Source organism: Neopsephotus bourkii, unplaced genomic scaffold, assembly GCF_033783945.1.
Source record: "Neopsephotus bourkii isolate Nb327-2 ecotype Australia unplaced genomic scaffold, CSIRO-AGI_Nbou_v1 NB_991, whole genome shotgun sequence".
NCBI lineage: Eukaryota > Metazoa > Chordata > Aves > Psittaciformes > Psittacidae > Neopsephotus > Neopsephotus bourkii.
In genome coordinates, this window is record NW_026901483.1 from 267,070 (window position 1) to 288,923 (window position 21,854).

General features: G+C 37.4%; 1 protein-coding gene across 6 annotated transcripts in view; it reads left to right on the top strand.

Moving 5' to 3' along the window:
* Positions 1 to 21,854, top strand: part of DACH2 (dachshund family transcription factor 2) — a 282,827-nt gene that overhangs the window by 162,530 nt on the left and 98,443 nt on the right. For all 6 annotated transcript variants that reach the window (XM_061359675.1, XM_061359678.1, XM_061359674.1 and 3 more), the window contains exon 3: positions 21,548 to 21,679. In XM_061359675.1, the coding sequence (XP_061215659.1) occupies positions 21,548 to 21,679 (132 nt within the window). The remainder of the gene's footprint in view (positions 1 to 21,547; positions 21,680 to 21,854) is intronic.

A 21,854-nucleotide genomic window follows, 5' to 3' on the forward strand; every position in this document is an offset into this window, starting at 1 on the left:
TTGTCACGGTATTTGTGTATTTGTGCTGTTGGAAGCTGACCTTTCCAGCTTATACTAAACTTTCAGCCTGTTGCTGCAAATTCATTGAACTTTACTTCTATGGCCAAGTGCTTGCCGTTCTTCTCTCACCTGTTGCCTTTTTCCCTCACTTGACCCTGAATTCAATGAGATTGTAGCAGATGTACCTAGTGACTGGAAAGGTGCGGGTCCTGACATAGGGAGAGGTACTAAATGAGTAATGTTGGTAACAAAAGGTGATGTGGAGTACAGCTACAAGCAGTGGGGCAGGTGTTGGGATTGGACATAGGAAGGAGGATTTCAAAGCTGTACATTCAGGGAAGAGCTGGGTGGTGCAGTTCATGATTTATATACAATTTAAACTCATGTTTACAGTCATATAACTTGTTAGCACATTTTTAGCAAGTAATTTATTTTCTTCTACCCAGTTTGTGTGGCCTTTCAGACAACTTCCATTATGCTAATGTAATTAATACACATTCTAAAAAAGAAGGATTAGGGCAGTTTATTTCAGGAGTGTCTCCTTTGCTTTTTTAGGTTTTTTTTCTCCCATGCTGCCACTCAACATTTCACAACTCATGCTAAAAGAACCTGCTTTTCTGCAATTCTTTCTGGCATGGAAAGGCTTTCCTGTATTTCTCTGCCTCATTGACTCTCCATCTCATTTAAAAATCTTTGCTGAAAATACATCTTTTTCCCCTTGCATGACCCTCATAATTTTTATCTCTCTCTGCTGTTATTTTAGTACGTAATTTTACTTTTAAACTAGCTGATGGCCCTTCATTTGAGAAAGGGCAATCAATAAATTATGTGCTGATTGTGGGTATTCTTCATCATATTTTTGTATTTCATTGTCCAGACTGTAACAGTTGATATATATTTTTGTTGTACTTTTTCACCTTCTTTAGGGTCTCATTATTCTTGGCTTTTAATAACTGAAAGAAAATTCAATCTTTCTCTATCATGAAAAAGAGAGAATGAAGGAATGAATCTCTACCTGCTAAATATCATTTATATCAGTTAATGGCCTTGCTGAGGAAACAGAAGCTTGACCAAACTTGACATGGGTTGAGCATTGAAAGTTAATGTTTTCCTGAATAATTTTTAGTTCATGCCACTAAATCATCAGCCAGCAGCTTCTAGAGGTAGTAAATGTCAGTGAGAAACTGACCAAGAATTTCTGAAGTATTTCTTTTATGAAAACAGAAACTTTTTTTGGGGGAACTTACATAGCAGCTTTAACACTTTTTCTCCTTTCTTTTAAGAAAGTGTTTAAGACCCACCTTGGTCCTTTCCTCAAGGTGTGAAGGGGTGTTCTGCATCTTTCAGAATAACTTCAGGATAACCAGGGGCGGGAAAGTTTTGGCATCATGACTGTGCTTTTCCACTGGGACAGGTTTGCATGAAGAGAAGCAGATGCCTGTGGGAAGCCTCCTGACCCAGCAGGTGTCGAATAAGTAGCTCCAAGGGCAGGTTAAACAGGAGAGGGGTGGGAGATGATGGTGTAGCACAGCATCATGTTGCTGCCCAGGTTTTGAGATCCTTTATGTATCTGCAGAGGCAGCCATCATGGGTGTACTCACTCCATCTTGGTCAGGCTTGCTTCTTGCACAAGTTGGTTTTTGTTTCTGACAGAAACTGTTTTTCAGTGATAAAAACTTAATCCAAATGTTCTTAAACAGGGTTTGATATAATTTTGTGTGGCTCCATGGTTGTTTGGGGTTTTTAATGTAGAGTGTACCAGTAACTGCAATTACAATTTATAATTAATTAGTTTTCAGGAGTGAAGGTCACAGAAATAAAATTCCACCTACAGTAAATAGCTCAGTTCTGACAATACAGAGGGTGGGGGTATGGGTGCAGCTAATTAGGTGTAAATAATACCATCTTCTACTCTCAGATGTAAACAGGTATTTCTTGTAGGTTAGTCTGTGGTTTCACTACATGCTAATTAAGGGGGAAAAATAGGACAACAGGACTGAGCACCATTTGGACAGCTTTTCTGCCCATGAAACTCCACATTTAGCATTTCAGTCAGTAGCTTTGTTTCCTCTAAAAAAAATGATTGGAGCATGTACGATAAGAGTTTGTCATAATGCTGGGTTATATATTTTTCATTTAGTATTCAATATCTGGTTATAGTAGCACCACCTGTGTATGAGTTACTTTCTCAGCTCTCAAGAATGGTTGGTGCTGGTTTGTCTTTATGCTGTCACTTGATAACTAAATTGTAATATGTAAAAAAAGGGGAACATATTCTTCGGTCATCTCAATGCATGAATCCAATCTCGTAAAGATTTTTCATTATCGTTTGAGGGATGAGATGTGCATCTTATTCATTTGCTCATAGAGATTCTAGCTGCTGACCCATTCATCAAATGCACAAGTCCAGGCCAACAGGAATGATCTCTCCAAGAAAGATAAAGAGCAGAAATTCAAATGGAAGACATTGTTCTTTGTACCAGCTCACCTCATCTGCCATCAGTTGTAATTGGTGTTATCTAGCTTGTCATCTGCCACTGTGTCTGAGCACTGTATGCTATGAGAGCAGCTGGGGGAAAAGGGGTAAGTAGGAGCCACAGAGTTTATAAAATAAGGAGAATTCGATTTCCCAAGTGTTTCATGCGTTGTTAAGGGAGTGCTGGGATATTATTTAGAAGCTTTTCAATTATTTCAATCTGGCAATATCTGAAAAAAAAAGTTCAAGCAGTAACACATTATTGGCAAGGGAATGTCATCAGTCAGCCAAAAACAAACACAAAGGGAGGCTACCTTGCAGTCTGAAAATGCTGATTGCACTTTCTGTGAAGCCAACAGCAAAAATACGATTATTTTATTTCTTACTTTTAGTAAACAGCTTAATTAATTAATATCTGATTGGCTAATGCTTTGCCTGCAGCACTGCAAATGAATGTTTTCATGTTTGACTGTTGGAGCTCCCAAAACTTTGAAGCTGACACATCAATTTTATAAATGTAAACCAGCAAGAACTTAGTATGGTACATTTTCAAACTCCTTAGCAAATTAAAAGGGCAGCTCTTACAGCCATAAACATTAATTACTAAGTCTGAAATACACTCCACCATTAAATTATATCATGAAACATGTAAGTGTATCTGAGGTACCTCTAATTTGGTAACATCTGTACCAGTCTGTTTGGGCCAGAAATCTTTGCTATGAAAGACTGCTGCTTAAAACTCAGTTTCCTGGTTAAACAACAGTTACCACATTGCAGTTTGCTGAACAGCATGAAAAACTCTGTCTTAGAGTTCGCCCCTCCAGTAGAATTCCAATAAAAATTTGGTAAAGGATATCTCAGGATTGAGGAATGCTACGCTGCAGGTAACATTTGCAGATGTGCAGCATTCCTGATCTCTGGTTCATTATGAGTATTTATTTAGTTACTGTTTTCAAAATCTGTGACAACTTTAATTGGGAGTTTGTTTGTTTCTTTTTTACCAATATTAACGTGAGAAACCCTGATCAAATGGCTTTCAATTCTAGGAGAGTGGGGGTAAGCAAGGAAAAGAAAACGAGTTGCTCTAATTGCAACAGTGCTGCTCTCAGAATTTAGTTCTATCTTGAAGTCTCTTCAACTTGGTAATAATACTGTTTGCAAACTCCTGAAAGGGGATAGCCAAAATATTTATTTTAATGTGTATTTTTATTAAACTAGACAGCATTATTACTGCCACAGATTATAGACCTGTAATGTGTCTTTAATATTGTTATTAGATGTTAATGTCTTAGGATAGTGCTCTGAAGATGAAATACTTCTCATTTTCTTTTCCCCATAATGAGTACTAATGTGTCAGGGGACAGTAGACATCTTTGCCTTCTGTTCTGTTTGGTCAAATAGGAAAGACAAGAACGGAAGACAACAATTAGTCATCTGTGAGGGAATGCATCTGGAAGTTGTGAGTAAAGCCAGTTGAAATCCAGTTGTACAGATCTCTCCTTTTTCTGTTTTGACTAAATAGAATAAGAACCAGCAGTAGGTTGTCCAGTTTCCAAGATTTCTGGTGGGAATTACTCATAATAGGTTTGTTGTTTTTACAGTGGTTTATAATACCATTTCATCTCATTGGTGGTGTTATGCTCATCATATCATGAGCTCTTTCCGGAATGGAAAAATAACTAATTTGCTGGAGAGAGTTTGTTTTCTGCACTCAAAACCAGAGACTAAATATTTTTGCTCTAGAACAAAACCATCTCATCTTCTGGACAAAATTAAGTGATGGTCTCTTCAGTAAATCTGGGTACCTATCACAGGAGTAACAGAACAAGATTAGTTTCATTGGTATGTACGTAGGATTGTATCTGTTCACCTGTGGTTAAAATTGTTCAGGATAGTTTTTTTCCAAGTTAGGAGCCAGCATTTAGTTATCAGAACTTGTTCACTCTTTGAATCCACAATGGAGTACCTTAAACATAGTCCATAGTGAACAACAGGGCCCTATGTTAAAGTTGTTACAGCTTATATTTGTATAGTTTTACAGTGTTTTGCTGTGGCATCAAAAGTTACATATAGACTTGACAGAGATGCCATCTCCTTCTCACTTTGCCCAGCCTAAGGGTCTTCAAAGATGTTGAATAAAAAAAGCACTCTTCCTCACTGACGGACTTTGTATGACTCACTTCTAAGCCCAGAGGTTTCGGAGCTCTAAGGCTTCCAGTCAAATTTGCTGTCTGGAGAATCAGTAGAAAGTTTGTGTGTGCTTTCATCACACGTACGTCATCGTTGCACAGAGATAGTGTTGTTTATAGAGGTGTTACTACTAAGCACTGACAAAGAGCAGTGAAATTCATTGGATGCAGTTGTATTTCATCACTGCAGTTTGGAGTGCTTCTGAGTCTGGAATATCCTAAAAAATCAAACTGAATCTATGTCTGGATGTGCATACAATGTAAGAGCCTATCTTTTCAGTGTTGTGGATTTCTTCCTGCAATAAATAAGCAATAGCAGCATATGTTCTACTAGGCTTTACATTATTTAGGAGAAAACAGATTGGTGGGATATTTTAATCATGGAGCTAGTAAACGTATTTTATTTTAATTAAGAATTTTTGTCTTTAATGTTACATAATGAATATTATTCTTTCTGAGGACTAGCATTTTATCTCAAGTATAACTGAGACAGCAGCACAGTGCTGCTGTGTCTGCCCTTGCCTGTTACCGCAGGATCTCTGCGCCAACAGCCAGACTCGCTGCGGGGAGAGTGCTGAGGATGCCTGTGCTGCCCGCGAGGCTCAGGGTTAGTTCTGTGAGACCTTTCTGTGCTGCTGCTTTCCTCTGGAAAATTTGTGCAGTTAAAAAGAAAACAAAAGGAAACCTCATAGTGATAATTTTTAGTCTCTGGCTGTTATTTTTTAAAAGGTGCAGTTATTGATGTCTCCATACCAGATGGTGTGATCCCATGATGCCTCTTATAAAATGTGATATATAAGCATGTATCTCAGTAGTTCAGTGTTCATGATATAAATCAGTCTTACGATATTTTCCAACAGATAAGGCTGGTCCTTTGATATTCCTACTAAGGACCAAATTAATCAAGCGGTATTTTGCTTAATTTTTGCTTCATAGTCTTGTGTGTCTTATTTGGTAGAAGTTCATTTTCATCCATAAATACACCCTTGGTTTTTAATGGATTCCTTTTCTTACATAGAACCAGACACAGAAGATCATGAACAGTTTGCTTATTTTATAGAAAGCATGGTATTTTGAAACTGGAGCCTACCAGCAGAACATTTGGAGGTCTCAAGAGATAACTTTGTTTACCATGTACCTGACTTATTTGTGTAGTATTCTACTAAATGGTTTAATTCTAATTTTTTTTCTGTCATGCAGCGTATTTCTATATATTCTGTATAAAGGATTCCTTTCTGATTTAAATTCCTTTCTTTGGAAATGCCAGTAGTAACAAAGTCCCTAGTTTAATCTGCAGATAAACTTATACCTTCTCTGGGAAATGTGTAAAACACAAGATGTAGCTGTGTGCTTCCAGACAGTGAAAAAGATGAGACCAAGCTGTTGTGGTGAGGAGTAAATCTGCTTTATAATTAATATTGTAAGCTTCTGTGTCTTTCAAGAAAAACAAGGGTGCAGCATAACAAGCCTCTGGCTCTTGAAATAAAGGAAGTTATTTATTGAAGTTCTGTAGGCTTAATGCCTTAAGGGTAGAGAAGTGAAAATAACCCTAGCTTCATGAAGAATAGAAAGTTTTCAATGCCTGAAGGAATATAACTAAGAGAAACAGGGGAGGGACTCCATGTTGGGTGCTGTTTGTTGATCAGCAAACTGGTGAGAATGAAAGCACATATATTTGCTTTTATGTATGTGTATATGTGTAGATAATGCTTTAATTGCATATATATCTGTATGTGTAAAACCCCTCTGTGTGTGTATGTATTTCTACAGATACATATGTGATTACTATCAACTTTGAGATTATCTTAAAACTCATGTCAACTGACAGTAGGCACTGTTTGTGCCTCCCCCCCTACCCTGCATTTCTTTGAGATACAGGTATTTATCTGACATCCTCATGCAGCAGGCAAGGAGGCTCAGCACTGACTGTCCCACATTTTTTTGTTTCTCCTTGTCAGGCTCTTTTGCTTCCTACTTCTCTGTTGCCTATAGTGAGACAAGGGGGGGTGTGCAGCCTTACTCTGTCTGAAATGCACATCTGTACACTTCAGTGATACCCTGCTTGCTTCCATGGCTTCCATCCTTAGTGTATTTTCAATGTGTTCTCTTCTTGCATACAGGATATTTTAATACTTCTTTAAATAGCATTTCTGTGTTGGCTTAAAAATTAGCTGTCTTTTTTACTTTCTTTTTTTCCTTTCAATTTCTAATTCTATTTTAGCGCAGGGATTTTTAGGCATCAGGTAGATCAATGCAGATCAATACTGGCTTGTGTTTGAAGATGGGTAGAATGTGACTGATAAGGTTCCAGTTTGGTTGAAGGTGTCTTTTGGTGGCAGCAAACAAAAGTAACTGAGGTGCCAAGAACCAAAAAAGATTCATTTGTGAGGTATGGCAGGGTTTTACAGGTTTAGTACATAAAGGTAGGTGCATATTTGTTAACATTTGAGAATGATATTACTAAAATATTGCTGGGTGCAGGTGTTCTGTACCTGGGAGAGTCAGCTCTACGCTGATTGGGTTTTCTGATCTGCATAGATCTCCAGTGTCCAGGTGGGTTCAGCAAATCATGCATATTGCCTCAGCAGCAGAAATACTGTATATAAAGTAAAGAACAATAAAAAAAAGAGTAATAAACCATGTTGGTTTTTTTCCAAAAAAGGAGGGAAAGGCCTGTGATATTTTTCCCTTTTTAAGAAATAAACATTATGAAGAAGGAATGAATGAATTACTGCTTCGTGTGGTTAAATTTGTGGCTAGATGTTGGAGGGCAAATGGCTGAGGCTTCTTGTGCCTTTTTGTTTCATTTGAAATGGCCCTTGAGAAAGGCACTGTGCCCTGTGGAGAAGTTTATGGGAAATCACCTCTTCTTCTCTAGGTTCCTTTTGGGGTTTTTGGTCAGATGTACCTCCACCATTGATGATAAATATCTAACCTTATAATTTTGGAATTTCTGAGCAATTTATCAGTTCTTTATCATTGTTACAATATGGTAATGTAAGAATTTGAAAGTAAGTTCAGAAAGTTCTTTCCTTGTGTATAATTTCTATATAGGCCCTAAGGCTAAATGTTTGCATAACACAGATGCAGTATTTTCTATTGTTATGAATTTCGTGGTGTAAATCATTAATTATCTTCAAAACCTTAAAAAGGCAGCTTGAAACTTGTGTCTGGGACGTTTCCTGCCATCACAGATTTGGATCAGAGGGCTGTGCTGGCTGGGCTGAGGAAACTCCTTTCTAAATTCTGACTGTGTAGTCTCCTATGTGGTTTATAGGGTTTCTCAGTGCTTCTAATGGCTAATGAAAATTATTTTTTTCTAACAACAGTAGTAATTCAAGCATATTGCTTGCTTTAATGAATGTTATCTTTTTTTGTAATTAAGCAAATTGTCTTTAGTTAGCAAACACCATTATTACTGAAGAACTCAAAAGTAATAGTTTGTAGATAGTAATCCATTCCTCCCTTACTACTCTTTATGTTATGTATTTGGATGTCCACAATACTTTTTAGGAAGAGTAGAATTCTGAAATAATTTAGTAGAAGGATCTGATATGCACTTTTGGCTAGGGACACAGTTACTTGTTTTATTTGAGTACTTCCAATAGCTTTTCTCAGTGCTCTGCACTTTCCTCTAGAATTTCTTGCTGGGAATACTAGTGGATAATACCTCTTAAATTTGCCTGTTATTAGGAAAATGTGTTCTTAAAATCATTAATAACATATCTAGCATTAGCAGCAATAGTTGGGTTTGACCTGACTTCATTCCAGTAAGAAAAAAAACTAGCCAAATACTTAAAAAGTTTCTCCAAATGTTACATGTTAAAGTCTTACTGAACTATTAAAACCCCAGGACTTCAACCAATTCATTTTAGTCATGATACGGCCTAAAGTTGAAGTATTTTATAAAAACTAAACAATGCCAAATGCATTTGGTTGAGATCAAAAGCCAAACCTATTTGTTCTCTTTCATCTTCAGTGTTCCATTTCCTGGGAGTGTGACCTTAGTCAAACATCTATTAAAGTTAGCTTTTGATCTTACTCCCTTTCTGAAAAAAAAAAGAAAAAAGAAAAAAGAAAAAAAAGTCAATCTTTAAAATTTTCTTCCAGAGACAATCACGCTATTGTGTTTTAATGTTCCAGTAGTGTGTGAGTAAATAGGATTCTCTGATGTATGTGATAGAACAGTGGTTAAATGGGACAATCATTTCTGTGTCAGAGACAAGAATCAAAAGGAAGCATTCTTCAGAAGCTGTTAACTGGAAAAATCCCCCCAGGTCAGTGGAAACAAGTTAACTGGTCAGTGTGCTGCCTTTTTTGGTCCTTTGATAAAAATGCCTTGTAATTTGACAACAGGTACCTCCCATTTGTATTACAATTTTCTCTTCAACAGTCAAAGCTGCCTAGTGATTAGTCAGTAAAAAGGTTAATTTTCTTCTCAAGTATGAGCAGTTTAGTGTCTTTTTTGAAAGAAATAAGGACAGATGGCATTGTGGCTATTACATCCTTTATTTCCTAATAGAATTATATACATGTTTCTTGGTCATCTGTAAGTTCCAACACATCAGGGCAGCCTAACCATTGCACATTCACTTTTTAGCTTAAAGTGGAGTAGGTGTTTCTTAAACTTTAGTTCCTAAAACTATACAGAGGAACAGGATTCCAGCTAAGATTTATGTATAACATAGTGAAACAGTCCATTACTAACTAATCCACAGTAAAGATCCCATTAAACCCACTCTTAGCAATGTAGTACCACTGTTAGGAAAGTCTCAATTAAAGGATATTGTAGATAAATACTGAAAAGATTTATATAAAAGCAGTGTCTATAGAAGAATCTGAATGTGTTTTTCTCATAAACTGTTGTCAGATGTATCCCATATTAAACTCCTAAAGCCAGAGTTAAATGCTTACTGGAAATACATTGGAATATTACCTAGAGAATTTTTTATATATAATATTCAAACTATCAATGTGAAAAAACTCTAAAAGTAGACTTAATCCTCTCAGCTCGAAAAAACATGCCTCTCTGCTGCAAAAAGTACAGGATTAAAATTGAGAAATGGCTGAAGACTGCAGAGTATGTAATAATTTCAAAAGGAAGGTGTTCAAGGCTGGGTTGGACAGAGCCTTGGGTGATACAGTTTAGTGTGAGGTGTCCCTGCCCATGGCAAGGGGGTTGGAACTAGATGATCTTAAGGTCCTTTCCAACCCTAACTATTCTGTGATTCTGTGAATACTTGGAATACTTGGAAGCGGTTACTTACATAATGCAGACTTCTGGAAAACTAATATAAATAGATACCTGAAATATTTTTCTGAATTGGCTAAAAAAACCCCAACAAAACTTCAGTACATCTTGGCTATAATTTATATTAAACAGAATTTAATTTATAAATAAAATTTAATTAATTTGATTTAAAAGTTGATAATCTATTTTAAGATCTAAATACACTTTGATTACTGAAATAGTTGCACAAAACCTAATCTAAAAATGTTTGTTGCCATAGTTTTGGAAGAAATGAAACTGCTATACTAATGCAGACTCAGGAGTAAAGACCAGTACAGTGAATCTGTAAAGATTTTGCAAGGGCAAAGAGAATATTTGCATAATTTTAGATTACTGAATGTTTCAATTCAGTGACTAAATGATTCCTCTCCTCCTTGAGCCTGCATTTGGCTTGGAGGCTGAGAGTTAATTCAGCTTGACCAATGAGTAGAGAGGCATCCTTTATGATTTTAAAAATGGTGTAGTTCATCTTCTATGTGTTATTTTTATTCACCACCTGGAACAGGAAAATAAGCTTCCAGTCAGTGTCTCAGCTTTGAAAAATGTCCTTTACCTTGCGTAGCATAAAATGGAAATAGCTATTCTGGCATAACTTCATAACCAAAGATGATATTAACTTGTTGGGACTAAATTACTTGTCTCCTGCTTATTTGTGTAAGTAAATGTGCATGAATAAGCTTTAACAAAACTATATAAAAGTAACTTAAAACCAGAGAGATTGGAACAATCGGAAGGAAAAAAAGTTAAGGAAAAAAGAAAAAGTGAAGGTACACTCTCCTCTTTAATCACGTTCCATAGAGCCTCTGGTGGTGGGATCAATAGTCATTAATTTATGCCCAGAGGAAAATGCAGCTCTTTGTGTTTCTTTACCTGTGTTCTAAACATAGCTAGAAGTTAAATCTGGTTTCTCCTGCCTACAGGCTGCCTCCTCATTTTTCCTTTGCAGTATTAGAAATTCACATATCCATCACCTATTTGCAGAAGGTGCCCAAGGCAGCAACCCAGCTTTGACCTGAGGAAGCATGTGGGCATCATTCGCTGCCTGACATGGTGGTTCTTGTCTTGCTGAAGTTGGCTGGAAAGTTGCATGAAAGCTTGCCCTTTCCCAAGTACAGCTGATTGGGTTGCTGCCCAAACCCTGCTGAAATAAAAATAAACTAATCTAAAATACCTTTTTTTTTCTTCAACAAAATTACATGGCATGAATATGCCGTGACACAGCCAGTTCACTGCAAAATCCTACTTAAAATAATGATGTTGAAAGGGACTTTGTGGTGAAAGCTACATTGGTGGTGACTGTGTGAAGCATCAGGTTATAACTGTTTGGGACAGGTGTGTTTTTCCACTCCCTGGATTTAAAACACTGAAAACAACAACAAAAATAACCCTCAAACAAACAAAAACTCCACAACACCAATAAGACAAAACCAAAACCCAACGCAGCAGGTTTTGTTAATGCCAAAAGAAATAAAGAGATCATAATATTAGAGTAGGAAGAGTTTTCATTTGAGAATGTAGAAACCTAGACTCTAGTCCTTGTTCTCCCACGTATCATTTAATTTTACATTGAACAATTAGTGGAGAATTCATTTGGGAGAATTATGAATCAGCTATTCGGAGAAAATTTACATCATATTTCTGTGATACATTCTGCATATTTTTTTTTCTTGAGGTTGCTAGTACTTGTAAATGTCATAGGTTCTGCCTTAAAACCGGAGATCCGCTTTGAGTCTGTGCACCGAGTTCCTGAGTTTTCACTGAACTGTTTTCTTTCATGCAGAAGACATGACTGCTTTACTAGTCTGTCCTAATACCATCCAAAATATTTTTCACAATGAAGAAGCTGAGGTATTTTAAATGGCCTTAAAGTGATAATATTTTGCTTTCATTCAACAACCAGAATTGGAAAGTGATTGTCTCGGAAAAATATTGCATGAATTTATACTATTAAGGGATGCTGCTTTCAAACTTGCATTTTTTGAGGTTGCATTAATCAAATGCTATTTGGAGGGGAGTGCATGTGCTTGCTTTTCTCACTGCTTAAGTTACTGTGCTTCAGATAAGTGTGACATTTTTGTGGGTTTTGTGAACTGGCATGTATTTCTCAGCCTTAAGTAACTAAGAGCAGTGATATCTGTGTTATCATAGCATTCAGTTTCTATTCTGGCAAAGGTCTTAAAAAATGGCTTATGTGGAAGAAATACCATATAGGGGAAGATTCTATAAAGTTGTGTAAGTGGAGGAGTCTGGCTTGAATTTTACTACCTGAGCTAACGCTAGTTGATAGCAAGAACTGGGGCATCACAGTGGCTGTGAAGAAGGGAGAAGTGTGTCCTTCAGTGAGTGCCTCGTCTACACTTGCAGCTTAAGTTTGTATTTGAGTTTGAGTACAAATTGTTTTCCCTTCTTCTAGCCAGTGTGAACCATAGTGGAGAACAGTTTATTGTTCACAGCATTTCTGCTGTACATTTTGGAAGCAGAGTTTCTATGATGCAGTTGCCATCTTGAGTAAAGAGGGAGCTGCTGCTGCTGTTAGTAGCTTGGTGAGTAATAATGTGAAATTACTCTTTGGTCAGTTTCAGTTCAGTGAGACAGTCAAGGGAAGATTGGAGTAACATTTGTCTCCTGTAACACTTAAGCTTCCGGGAGGGATTAGGTAACGGATCCGAAAGCCATGCTCAGGCTGGTTCCACTGAAGTGAAGAGCAGCTAGCAAGGGTACTACCTTAACAATCCAGGCCCTAACAGCAGTGCTGATCTTGGCAGTATGTAGAAGTTTCAGGTGAACTACTGCAGCGCAATGAACTTATGGAACTCAGTATTCACTTAAATTCTTGAAATACACCATTTTTTGAATAGTGATTTGAGACAGCTGGGACATAGCTGAGCTGTGCCATCTGATTAAAAAAAAAATAAATATTTGTAGGGTATTTTCCAATCACAAGTGAGAAGTAGCTTGAAATCACAAAGTTATCCTTATCCTCTGAAGACCTTCCAGCCCAATTAATTTTACAAACTCAAGAGATTTGTGCCAACTCCAGATAAGCTTTCAGACTTTTTGGTACTTAACTGAAAGGACCTCCAAAAACTTCAGCAGTTTCCGTGTCATTACCATTTATGGACAAGTGCTTTAAACCCACAGAAGTTGATTTAATGGGAAAGGAATAAACGTGGAGGAAAAAAAAAATAACAACAGCTAATTCTAATTTCAGATGACAGCACATGCACCATGACAGACTTCTGTGATTATAGAGAAGTTACAGAATGTCCATGGTGAATATGAAGACTATTAGGCTTAAATGTAATTATAATGTAATGTTAGGGTTCTGTGAACCCAGATGTATGCTAAAATGTGTAACTAAGGCCTGCAGTCAGAAGCAAATGCAGTGAGCTCGGAAGCCTAAGAGAAGGTGGCCATTAGGCCCTGTTAATGTTGTCCAGGGTGTTTTGAATTAGTCTCAAGTAAATCTGCACTTGTCATCCTGACTGAAATCTGAGTCCTAATGCATGAATTTGTGACTCTTCTGATATATGAGCACACTTTTTAAGTACACCACATAGTGTAAGTTTTCATTTTATGTTGAAAACTTCCAGCATTACTGAAATTACATCAGATAATGCACAAAGAACATACAGATTCTCTGTGTAAAGTGACTGTGCTCTTTCCAACAGTAATTCAATGGTTTATGCATCTGTCTTATGTATGCTTCCATCTTTGGAAACCTTTAGATCAAAAGTGGGGTGGTCAGTCAATCAAATATACAGAAGAAGGTAAAGGTCACAGTAGTGCAGCATACTAAAAGTATTATGCATTACAGTCTTGACAAATCATTCTCATGACATAGACTGTAAAAAAAGAGCAGAAATGTCACAAAATTAATCAATTCTTATGAGACACACTGGAAGAATGAAGGAAAAATAAATTTAATGTAACCCTCTCAGAGATGCTCTTGGCAGTTCTGATTTTTCAGTTTCCCTCCAATAAATGAAGCAGCAATTTTGTTTGGCATAAGATACAGGCTACCTTTCTGGATATGAAGCCATATCATATGTATGCATATGTAGCCATATGCTACAGATATGTAGCAGGGTATTGTTGTGGATCATCTAGAATATGAGTGCTCAGGTTTAAGCACAGGTTTGGGATTAAAATTTCAATATACTTTGAACTGAACCCCTTAGGTGTAGACAAGAAATCTGACAGGTCATCATATCTCCATATGGATCAAGGATATGAAAAAACTCAGGTACAGAGACTTGATAGAAAGTGTTAATGTTTAAAATGTTTCCAATCTTTTGGATGGATATTAGGGAGGGTAAGATTAAGCTATAGAAAACATAGAGGTTATAACTAGGCTGGGAAGCGTAAATAATAGAGGTGGACATGGATGAAAACACCTGGAAAGCAAACTCTCCCTGTATTTTAAAGTGAACAACCAGATTTGTAAGTGTCAGGACTTTTGCGACTGCCAAAATGTGTGTGAAATAAGAGAATGATAACTTATTACTTATGTGAATTATTCTGTGGAGTGGCAGGGACATTTTGATGTGTAAAGGTTTTAATCTTGCTTATGCTCATGTGAACTTTTGCATGAAATTATATTGTAGACTTAAGGTGAGCAAGCACACCATGTTAAACAAAAATTACTAGGACTGCAGAACTGAGCCATCAAAAATTCAGAAACATTTGTGCAATCCTAATTCTGATCCCTTGAGCATTTGACAGAGTCTTTAATCACATTATCACAAACTGTTTTGTTCCCCAGCATAACTGCCTGGTTGATGATGGAGAATCGATTGACCTGTGGGGGAAGCAGGGTTGTATGATGAAGAGACCTATCTGTAGGTCTGTCCCTATCTAACTGCCACAGCAGTGGAAGCTATGTGGGGAATATTCAGGGGCTGCAGAAAGGCAAAGAATAAGGTCTCTCAAGTAAAGACTGTGTGACAGTTCACTGCAGAAGCGAGCAGACTGGAGCTTCCGTGTGGAAAATTAACTTCTCGCAATTCCTGACAAATACTCATAATATTTGTTTAGGTTTTTTCCCTCTGTCAAGAAGGTTCTTTTGCCATAGTATGATTTTCTTGACATTTTCAAGTGGTGGTATTTAAAAATCTAAGGCCACTCAAAAATTTTAACTGTTGTTTCAAATGTTTTGCTGTGGATGATCTTCAGTAGTCTCTGAACTTTGAGTATGTGAACACGTTTAGCGAATTATCTGGATTTTCTCTTTCACTTTGAACATGTAACTTGTATGAATACTGTGTTAATACTTCCAGATTTTCTGCTCTAAAAATCAATTTTTGCATGTTCACGCCCTCTGCTTGGGCTGCTTTAGTGCTGAAAAATGGGAAAGAAGAGCATACTTTTAAACTGTGGTTTAACTGGCTGCAGGTATCAGAACAGAGGAAGGAAACTCAGCTGTTGTTGTACATTTTTTTTTTTATTGACTACATTTCAGCTTGGCATTGTCAAATGGATGTAGCATGGATTTCAGTCTGGGCTCAAAATGTCCTCCCAGGACCTGGGGTGAATACTCACACCACTTAGCCCATGATAAAGCCTTGTGCTATGGTGCTTTTGCTGAAATCCCATCCTCTGCCTGCAGTGGCCAATTACTCATCAAGTTCCTTCTTTACAGTCTCTCAAATGTTTCATGTTGATGGATTATCATGACCTATCTGAAATGATGGCTAGGATATCTTTGAACAACCACTGAAAGCATAACATGGGCTAGAGCTAAAACTTTCCTACACTTTCTAGTTGAGTCAGTTTACAGAAATGGAAGAAATCTGTGTTAATAAGACTGAAGTGTTTGGACCTGTGTCAGAACTGCTCTAACACTTGGCTTCTTTTAAAGTTCTTATTCAAGAATGAGGTTTCACTGTCCTTTGTGTTCATAGCTGGGTTTTACCTACCTGTTTAGTAGTAAACAAGGATGATTCATTTCGGCTACAGAGAAGCCTCCGCTTTTGAATGTGAATGATTAAATTAATAAGTAAATTCCTGTGAGCATTCTGAAAACATGAAGTACATTATATGTATCTCTCTTAATTCATTTCTGTATTGAAGAAAATGGGAAAGAAAGTAAATCCTTTTCAGCCTTCTAAGGCCTAATTTATTAGATGTTTCAGAATTGTTTTCGTTGTTCTCAATATGGTATCTCATACTAACATTTCATACTACCAGATGTTTCATTATTCCTGTTTTAGCACATCATACTTGACCCATAGCAGCTTTGAATGCAAATAACAGACAAGCTGATGCACAATGCTTGACTGTTAGACTGAAATAATACGGCAAGGCTAAACTGGTTTTCATTTTTCCTTTTGAATATTATTAATTGCAGTGTGGTGACTGTTAATTTAATTAAATGTTTTGTTTTAATACCATTCTTCACTGACTCACCGTTTCATTTAATTAATTGCAAACCTCTAGATTTGATTACTCATAGTTCTCCTTTAGTTAATTTACTTGTTCACAGTTTTGACAGAAAAGCTTTCAAACTAAAATGAAGGAGGGGCACAGTCTAATCAGGGAGCTAAAAAAAATAGCTGTAACTAGAGTACAAGATTAGCAGATACTCAGGGTCACCTTAAAATGCTCAGAGTCCTTGTATTCACCACCAAAATCCAATTGTCAGTGCCTGAACATTAGTTAAACATGAAGGATTCACTTGCATTTAAGTTACCCTATGTACCTCTCTGTGGGAATGTGATTGAGTTTTGGTTTGTTATGTCACCAAGAAGCTATGTGCTAATGAGTAAATGGTGATGTTCATTAGAAGCAAGAGGCATTGTCCCCTCATGTCCTGGTGCTCGGGAGGTGGGTGGGTTCAGCACTGCCCTTGCACTGGGATACTGGCCCCGAGGGTGACAGGCTACAAACAACTTTGGAGTTGTGAACTCAGGCCGTGCGGTAAAAATGTTGGGTTTTTTTGTTGAAATAACTCCTGAGGCTTCACAGAGGAATAATCTTCGGTAGTGTTTTTGTGTCTGTGTAGGGGGTATTTGAGTAAACAACCACTGACTTTAATATGATGCAGACAAGGGATGGAGAAACCTCACTGGTCTTCACGCCCTCTGCAGTACAGTACTACAGGTATCTGGGCTTTAAGAGCAAAGGTCATGTTCAGTGGGTTCAGCCCTAACAGTGGCAACTAAGCCTCACAGTACGTTCAGGGCTACTCCACAAGCAGCGGGTCTTCCCCAGAGCAGTGCAGTGTGCCAGGTTGAGTAAGCTGAGCATGGTCCTGATTTGGATCAAAAACCTGAATTTGAAAACTGTCTGGTGCTTAGGTGTATTTTAACTGTGGCTCAGAATACAATTGCAGAATTGTCTTTCAGTGCAACCTGAGCAAAAAACATGCTGGTCTATGTGTCCTTGGCCGGTTATTTCAAGGCTAAATTCCTGTGTGGTACAGCAGTTATGCAGACTTGTCAAAGGGAGAGTACACAGTGTCCTGACGAAACTGAAATTACAGCATGAAGATTACTAATGGCAGTTGGTTGTTTTGCCATATGCACGATGCAGGTGTACTTGAGTACACACCATTGCAATCTGTTACGCAAATGTAATGGAGATTCATATTTAGAGATTGACCCAGAACGTGGCTCTGAGGTCTCTGTGTTACCACTGATTTGTCTCTCAAAGATCCTCACCAGCTCTTTGTGGAGCTGTTGCCTTTCAGCTGAGGCAAATGGTGGATTGTGGGGTACTGCTGGCAGGAGTAGCTCCGCTGGCCACATGGCTGCTAGCGGTTTGGAAAACACATCATGGCTACAGTGCTGAGACTCACCCGTTGTTGTCAGCATAAAGGCTGTGTGTGTTTGTCTTAATAAGTGGTACATAGTTAATTTCCTGGGTGTTCAGTGACTGATCACAGCTGGCAGAAGATAACTGAAGGAAGGGAAATTTAAAGTGTAAATGGTGAGAAAAAAAAACCCAGAAGCTTTGAAGTGTGTAATCCAGCATGTCGGTTTTCCTAGTGATCCTTTTTTTTGTAGGTGAAAGCAGAGGGATAGATGTATATGTATGATACAGCTGGTTTTAAGCACATTTTTCAAAGTGAGGTACTCTGAGTGAGATTCTACTGCTGATAATGATTCATCTGAGAGGATGGAAATGATTCTTCAGTTCTTTGTAGATCTTTAGATAAGTCAGTTGAAGAATAGCCCTCTTTGCTGCAGCTAGCCAGAGCTGAGTCAATTATAGAAAGGAGTTTTATTAATAGTTAAATTAAATGGTAGCTTCAGTAGCGTTAGGCACAGCCATAGCCTTAATTGAAGATTATGCCAGTGGGTGATTTGCTGTACATTTTCTTCCATCATTTCAGTCAGTAGCACACCCTTACTGCTGAAACCATTTGCTTTAACCTCAGTTTTATTAGCTTTCAGAAATGCTGAAGCATTAGTACACTGTTTTTAAAGTGCCTCATACAGTTAGATTCTGGGGCTTTTGCTGCTATCACAGCTCAAGTAGGAAATTGTGTAGACTGGGGAGTGAGTGAGAGAATCAAGACTTTGCTGATACTGAGCTTAGAGATGGTATTGGCCGTATCTGCTTCAACTTTATGCCTGCCTGCTCAGGATCTTCAGGTGTAGGGCTTTCCACATTAGGACCGTGCTTTAAACCTACAATGCTGAAGTAGAGTGACTTTGGTGTGGCAGATGGCACAGCATAGATTCCCGATACATCACTATTTTTTGGCTCTTGTCCTTATGACAGCTGTGTCTGGTTAGGGAGCTAAAAATGCCTGACAATAATTACCTTTAATTTCTGCAGGTGGCATCGTGGTGATTTTAGGACTGTGTTTATTGTTTTCTGTTTGCTCCTCAGTGCCCTTTCTGCCTTCATGTGCTGATATGACTGTTCAGTAGGCTTTTTGAATTTTGTCAGCTTGAGGGGGTTTTATAGAGAGCAGTGGATAAGTTCTTGTCTTGCCTTTTCTCTGAACATTTTACTAAACGTCTGAATTTACTTTCAATGTCCTGTTTCTTTACTCTTTTGTATATTTAAACTAACTAAAATTTAATGACTAATAGTATAAAGAACCTGTATAAATACTGACCCAGATGAAAATACTCCGGTAGTGGTTTATCTATACATATTTGGATACATACAAATGATAAAATGTTATAATAAAAAACTTCATGTTCGGACTTTGTATTTTTTGTAACCCTTAAAATAAATGTGAATTCTTTGCAAATGGCTTAGAAGTATACACTGAAAACAGAGTAGGATGTGTGAGTGGGTACAAGTTCTGGAAATGCTTTAGTGATGGCAGTTCCTCAAAACTTGGAATTTATTGGGATAAGCAGGAAAAGTGTAGCTATGCAGGTAGGCAGGCAAGGCACGCACGTGCCTGGAAATGTTAAAAGCAGTGAATTCTTCAGAAGGCTTCTGCTGATGCTGTTTGTAGAACTTCCTGAAAATGAGGTGAAATTCACTCACTGAATTCACTCAGAGCAATCCCACTTCCTTTCCCTGAGAAAAAAACAGAAAAGTTTATAGACTATTTCACCTCTTCCAGAAAGTGTGTAAACACTTTTATCATTGAAGATGTATTCTTTGATAGATTAAGCGTGAGTGGTATCAGCTAGCGAATTGGCAAAAACAGGAGTTTAAACAAACAGGAGTTTCAACATCGAGCGTATCTGCTTGATACAAACCCTGTAGCATTTGCAAAAGAACTTAAAGGATATTAAGAAAAATCCTGATTTTTAAATAAAAAGTGACTGCTGTTACGGTATTGTGATCTGTATGCAGTGAGGACTGCCTTAAATGAATATTGAAAGACAAGATTCCTGATGATGTTTTCTGGACTTATTTTTATATGTTTGTATTTAGTGTATATTAATAATGAAATCAATGTAGCTTTTCATGTACCAATGACAGAGCAGTAAAACAGATGTCTGATTGGTGTAGGTAATATTTGTTGCATTGGGCGTGGTTGCATTGGGCGTGAGAGCTTTGGGAATACAGGAGTATGTAACTACAGGCTGTTTTTGTGAATGTTGAGAGTCTCTCAGGCAAGATGGGATGAAGAAGACAGACAGCCTGGAGAAAAGGGGGCTTGTATAACTCCCACCTCCTTTTTTATCGTCTCCAACTTCCTGATAGTAATCAGGAATATCTTTGCTGAAGTTAAGCAAGTTGATGTATCCATATGTGATAATACACATCCCTCCTCCATGCAGTTGGAGCCTATGGTTGCTTGCTTACTGAAGTCTTATTAAAATGAGAACTTCTGTGAAGCCTATTATAGGAGCAGTAGAACTAAAACTAAATGTCAAATACATAACAGCTTTTAAAGTATTTTTATTTATGGGTATGTGGCAGTATAGGATGTGAAAATTACTGGTTCACTTTTATCAGTATCTGATCTCTTGGTAAGCAGGACTTTCCAGAAACAGCAGATTATTTAATTCTGGTTTGATGTATGGTATCTCTGTGGGTTGATACAACATGTGCCACCAGCAGAAAATCATGGGCTTTTTGGTAAATGCAGTTCAGTGAATTTGTGAAACTCTTGCACAGTCAATTACAAAGTAGCTGATACGAGGAATTTAGGTTGCTTTTTTACAAATGATAAAAACAAGTCATGCTATACTGGGAGGAAGACAGTAAATCTGTTTAATGTGTAACTGAATAAACAGACAGTTATACCCATAGAGCTCTTTTTGGTTACATAGCCTTAGCCCCTGTAATTTCCTGCAAGATAGGTGAACTTCAGTAAGATATTTCCAGTCACATCTTGCCCAGAGTAGAAGATTTGGTACTGTTTAGAAGAAAATCTGGTCCCCTACTGACCAAGCCAAATGATAAAATTTTAAGAGTATACGCTCAAGAAAAAAAGGTAATGGAAATCAAAAGAATTTAAAAAAGGCTTATGATGGTAACTTGTAGCTTGACCCTGCTCTACTACTGCTCTTTTACTATTGGAAATAATAGGGTTTTAGTCACTGGAAAATCTACCGCTAACCCCCCTTAATTCTGTAAATTTGTGCTGGTATTAAACGTCTCTTAAAGGAGTGCTTGAGTTTGTAATTACCTATGTTCTGCTTGTCTAAAATTTCCAATATAATATTTTCCAGTAACAATAATACTGATCCCAACCAACAGACACCAGAAAAATACAATGATATTTGGGTATATAATATAATAGTACAGCACTGATTGTTCCAGGTTAATTGGCTTTGAACTGTTGAAATTAAGGAATGCTGTGCTTTACCTAATGTACTTGGAAATTTTGTAGCAGCTAAATAAGTCAACCAGAAAGTGATCAAAGTGACAGTGATCAAAGTGAAATGGAAATGATATGTAAAAGTATAATCAAAAGGGCTCCCGTTAAATAAATATTTTGGAATGCTAGACATGTTAAAAAGAAAGAAAAACATGAGAGAAGTAAATGGTGTACTGAAGTAACTCTAAAATAAAATTAGTGTCCAGAATAACATTGCATCACAGCCTAATAATGTGTATTGAGTTTACGTGACTTCTTCTCACTGAAAGGAATTGTTCTGTTCTTCATCTTTTTAGTGCTGCATTGCATGGTTTGATGTTGCATTTTATTTATTTATATTTTTGCAGGCCTGACAGCGGCTGCCATGGCAGAGGCTATGAAGTTACAGAAAATGAAACTTATGGCAATGAATAGCCTTCATGGGAGTGGAAGTCAAAATGGAACAGAGTCAGAAAATGAAGAGCTCAATTCAAATGCAGGTAAGTAATGCTGTGCATGGGAAACAGAATCAAAAATCTGTCTCAAATTCTTGTGCTCTTTTATTTTGTAAGCTTTGCTCTGCCAGTGTCAAATCAAAATTCCTGCACCCGTTCCTGCAATATTCCGCCAGTTTTCCTCCTAATGGCCCTCTTCATTTTTTTTTTTTTAATATTG